Source organism: Struthio camelus, chromosome 13 (genome assembly GCF_040807025.1).
Source record: "Struthio camelus isolate bStrCam1 chromosome 13, bStrCam1.hap1, whole genome shotgun sequence".
NCBI classification, from domain to species: domain Eukaryota; kingdom Metazoa; phylum Chordata; class Aves; order Struthioniformes; family Struthionidae; genus Struthio; species Struthio camelus.
The window spans coordinates 20,019,333-20,023,844 of NC_090954.1; the positions used below are offsets into that span (position 1 = coordinate 20,019,333).

At 68.0% G+C, this 4,512-nt stretch overlaps 1 protein-coding gene across 1 annotated transcript; it reads left to right on the forward strand.

Annotated features, from left to right (window-relative positions):
- The first annotated feature begins 1,987 nt into the window (after positions 1-1,987).
- Positions 1,988-3,564, forward strand: TLX3 (T cell leukemia homeobox 3). The gene is made up of 3 exons (XM_068960109.1): positions 1,988-2,438; positions 2,828-3,071; positions 3,354-3,564. Exons 1-3 carry the CDS (start codon positions 1,988-1,990, stop codon positions 3,562-3,564), a joined length of 906 nt encoding a protein of 301 aa, XP_068816210.1.
- The last annotated feature ends 948 nt before the right edge of the window (positions 3,565-4,512 follow it).

Sequence of the window (4,512 nt, forward strand, 5' to 3'; positions counted from 1 at the left end):
CAAAGCTCATCTTTGCATATTATTCCAGCTCAAGTCTGCCAGGCTCCCTGTGAAATCGTTCACAAAATTGATAACAGCAGACACACATGCAATAAAAAGATAGCCTTGGGCATCCAGAGTTCCCATTATGCAGATCAAGCCGCAATTTTCTCTAACAAAGCCTGCCCTGATTCAGGACTGGGTGTCACTTTATTTATTTATTTACCCTTTTTTTCCCCTCCTTCTTCCCCTCCCCTTCTCTCGCTTTTTTTTTTTTCCTTTTCTCCCCCCTCCTCCTGTTTTGCTGCCTGCCCCCAGCCCCCGCCCCGTCCCGGCTCAGGCCGGCGGCCCCGGCTGCGCCCCGCCGCCCCCGCCCCAGGCGCTGAGCGCCGCTCCGCGGGGCTCCCGACGGCGCGGGCCCCGCGCTGCGCCGCAGCCGCGGAAACCACGCGGAAACCTCCCCCCCGCCCCGGGCAACCGGTATCTAATAGTCATCGTTGTGTCGTCGTTAAAGCATCGCGGCGGCCGGGCTGCCTGGTCGGGCCGGGGGGGGGGGGGGGGGCTTTTCCGCCCTTAATGTGATTAGCGGCGACGGGAAGCCCCCCGGCTCCGCGCCGGCCTCCTGCGGCGCCCGGCTGGGGAGGTGCGCCCCGTAACTGAGAAGTACTTTCGGTGTCAAACAACTGCTCAGCAATCTGCGCGTGTCAGGCGCCGTGAGGGATCCTCCCCCCCCCCCCCCCCCCCCGCTAATGGGGCCATTAAAATATTCAACGCTGCGGCGCAAACTTCAGCGGCGGCCGTCGGGGGGGTCGGGGCCGCCCGTGCGCGGCTGGGACGTCGCGGCCGGCGCTGCCCCGGCGGCGGCGGGGCCGGACGGGCGGCCGAGCGGCGCGGACGGGCGCGGACGGGCGCGGAGGAAGCGGAGCCGCTTTTCCGCGCTGGCTCCCGAGCGAGCGGCGCGGCCCCGCTCTTAATTTCGTTTCCCCTCGGCCGCCGGATTTCTTCCGCCATCAGCCCGGTAACTCCACAGGTCCGTGCGCATTTACTGCTGCCATTTAAATTATTCAGTGTGTTGCGGTAATTGAATCCTAAGCTTTAAAAACTAATAAACTCCCGCCTTGTCCCTGAAATCACGGAATCAGCCCTACCAGGTGCTGATCAAATACTATTACATTCTATTAAAAGGAAAATTCTATTCCCTGTTTTCATTTCCCTGTATAAAAGGGAAACTAAGTAAATGCATTTGAACGTTATTTAATTTTTAACGCCTTTAGTCCAATTTGGACGTTAAGGGAGCGTCTGCAAACTCACTTAGCGGGCGTGCCTGGCAGTAAGTTTGTTGACGCCAATTAATCCAAAACGGAATCTCTTTGTGCGCGCCCCGCCGCCGCCGCCGGGGCCCGGCCGAGCCCGGCCCGCGGGCGCGGGCAGCGCGGCGGCGGCTCCGCGGGCAGCGGGCGCGGCGGGGCGGCCGTCGGGGCCCGCGGGGCGCGGCGCTCCGCGCACCCCCCCCCCCCCGCCGCCGCCGCCGCCGCCGCCCGCGGGGCCGCCCCGTCCGTCCGTCCGTCCGTCCGTCCGTCCGTCCGTCCGCGCCCCCCCCGACGGCCGCCCCGCGCGCGCCCGCCCGCCCCATTGTTCGTGCGCCCCCAGTGATGTCACCGCGGCCCGGTCCCCGGGCCCCCGTTGCCGTGAACGAGGGCCGGTGCCGAGCGGCGGGAGCCAATGGGAGCGCAGAGGCTGGGCGGCGGCGGCCAATGGCGGCGGCGGGAGCGCACGCGGCGGCGGGGCGCGCGGCCGGGCCCCGAGGAGATGACGGGGCGGCTGCCGGGGCGGCGCGCGCGCTCGGCAAAGTTTGCGCGCGGCGTGCGCCGGGCGGGCCGGCGGGGGCCCGCGGAGCGCACCGCACCGCAGCGCAGCGCAGCGCAGCGCAGCCGAGCGGGGCGCGGCGCGCCGCGGCGCTTTATAGCGCGCCCCTAGGTGTGCCCGCCAACAGCCCTCCCCGCCGAGCATGGACCAGCCGACGGGCGCGCCGAGCCAGCCCCAGCCCCAGCCCCAGCCCCAGCCCCAGCACCAGCCCCAGCACGAGCCCATCAGCTTCGGCATCGACCAGATCCTGAACAGCCCCGAGCAGGACAGCGCGCCCCAGCCGCCCCCGCGGGGCCCCGACGGCGCGGCCTTCCTGGGCGGCCCCGCCGGCCGGCCCGGCGCCGCGTACCCGGCCCTCGCCGCCCCCTTCCCGGCCATCGCGGCGCCCTTCGAGGACTCTGGATCTTACAGTGTGAACCTGAGCCTGGCGCCGGCCGGCGTGATCCGGGTGCCGGCGCACAGGCCCATCCCCGGCGCCGTGCCGCCGCCGATCTCCAGCGCCATCCCGGCCATGCCCGCCGTGCCCGGCCTCGGCAGCCTCAACTTCCCCTGGATGGAGAGCAGCCGCCGCTTCGTCAAGGACAGATTCACAGGTAAGGCTGCCGTCTGGAGCCGGCGGCGGGGCGGCCGAGCCGCGCCGGAAAAATCCCGAGCAACGAACGCGGAGAGAGGGAAAAAATCCCCAACGAAAAAAGCAGGGGAAGCGGTCCCTGGAGCCCCCGCCCGCCGCTCTCGCGGCCTTTCGGCAAGCGTCTCCCCTCCCGGCCCCGAGAGGCGGCTGCGAGCCGCCGCCGGACCCCGAGCGGCTGCCGGCGCCGGCCGAGGTTGCGGCCTCGGGGCCGCGGAGGCTTTGGCGGGCACCTCACCGTGCGCCCGGGCCGTGCCGCGGCGGTGCGGGCGGCGGCGGGGCGCGGACGAGGGGGTCGGGGGCGGGGGTCGGGCCGGCGCGGTGCCTCACGCCTGTGCCTTGCCTCCCGGGCAGCGGCGGCGGCGCTGACGCCCTTCACCGTGACGCGGCGCATCGGGCACCCCTACCAGAACCGGACGCCGCCGAAGCGCAAGAAGCCGCGCACGTCCTTCTCGCGGGTGCAGATCTGCGAGCTGGAGAAGCGCTTCCACCGGCAGAAGTACCTGGCCTCGGCCGAGCGCGCCGCCCTCGCCAAGTCGCTCAAGATGACGGACGCGCAGGTGAAGACCTGGTTCCAGAACCGGCGCACCAAGTGGCGGTGAGTGCGCGCCCGCGGCCCCCGCCCGCCCCGCTCCTCTCCCTCCCTTAGAAAACGGGGGCTTTCGCGGCGTTGCGGAGCGCCGGGAGGGACCGGAGCGTGCGCCCGCCGCCCCGATTTGGGGCTGAAACGAAAAGCGGGGCGGCAGCGGCTTGCGCGCGCCTTCTCCCCGCGGGCAAGGAGCGCGGGGCTGGCGGCCGATTCCGCGCGGAGAGCGGCCGGGGGTGCCCGCCGGAGCGCGGGGCGGCGCGGCGCGGCGCTGAGCGGTGTGTGTGTGCCCAGGCGGCAGACGGCCGAGGAGCGGGAGGCCGAGCGGCAGCAGGCGAGCCGGCTGATGCTGCAGCTGCAGCACGACGCCTTCCAGAAGTCGCTGAACGAGTCCATCCAGCCGGACCCGCTGTGCCTGCACAACTCCTCGCTCTTCGCCCTGCAGAACCTGCAGCCCTGGGAGGAGGAGAGCGCCAAGATGCCGCCCGTCACCTCCCTCGTCTAGGTCCCCGCGGCGCCCGGACTCTGCCGCGGGGGGCCGCCCCCGGCCGGGCCGAGCGGGCCCGGGCCGCCGGGCTGCGGCCCGCAGGGGCCGCGGGGAGCCGCCGCCGCGAGCAGCGGGGCCCGAGCGCGGCCCGGCCGCGCCCTCCGCCCCGTTTGTATATTCGTGTCCATGTTCCACTAGGAAGGGAAATATGTCACTTTTTGTAAGAAGTGTTAATAATTTAATTTATTTATGCATCGAGATTTTGGGCACTATTAATATGGAATTATATGGAACCTCGATTATTTATATCGAAATCCGAACATAGGTATTTTGTGTTGGCTTTGGAACAAAAGGCTATTTTTTTTTCCTGTTCTGAGGATAGTCTAAAGAAGAAATACCTACCTATCGCTTAGCAGAGGGGACTAAGTGGAGCCGGTGACTCATTAGCTTAGGAAACCCTATTAAGCCGAAAAGCAGTAGCTTCCATCTGTCCCAGGTGAAGTTAACGTCATCTGTAATTTATTCACCGTAGTAATAAGGGCTCCTTCCAGGCACCACACACTTTTATTTTGTTCTACCCTTTCCAGCCGATGAGCTTAGCACACGGAAAACAGCACCTACGCCCTCACCTTTCGCCATCGACTCTAGAGAAAGCGCCTTATGTTTCATAATAAAGAAGATTTGGGGTTGACACAGACCATGTATAATACTTTGTACTTGCTGAGACGTGTAAATAAACGTTTTCTTTAAAAACGCCTCTTCGGTTACGTGCGTGCCTCCGCGGCCGGGCCGGAGACTGCGCCGAAACCGGCCCCGGCCCCGCAGGAGGCGGCGGCGGTGGCGGCGGACCGGGGCCGGGGCCGGGGCGGTGCGGTGCGGTGCGGTGCGCGGTGCTGCGCGGTGCTGCGCGGCCGCCCCTCGCCGGGCAGCAGGTGCCGACGGGCCCCGGGACGCGGCGGCGTGGGA

Coding starts and splice junctions, on each gene's coding strand:
- TLX3 (XM_068960109.1), top strand. CDS start 1,988: ATGGACCAGCCGACGGGCGCGCCGAGCCAGCCCCAGCCCCAGCCCCAG. Junction 2,439..2,827: donor CGTCAAGGACAGATTCACAG/GTAAGGCTGCCG, acceptor CCTCCCGGGCAG/CGGCGGCGGCGCTGACGCCC. Junction 3,072..3,353: donor AACCGGCGCACCAAGTGGCG/GTGAGTGCGCGC, acceptor GTGTGTGCCCAG/GCGGCAGACGGCCGAGGAGC.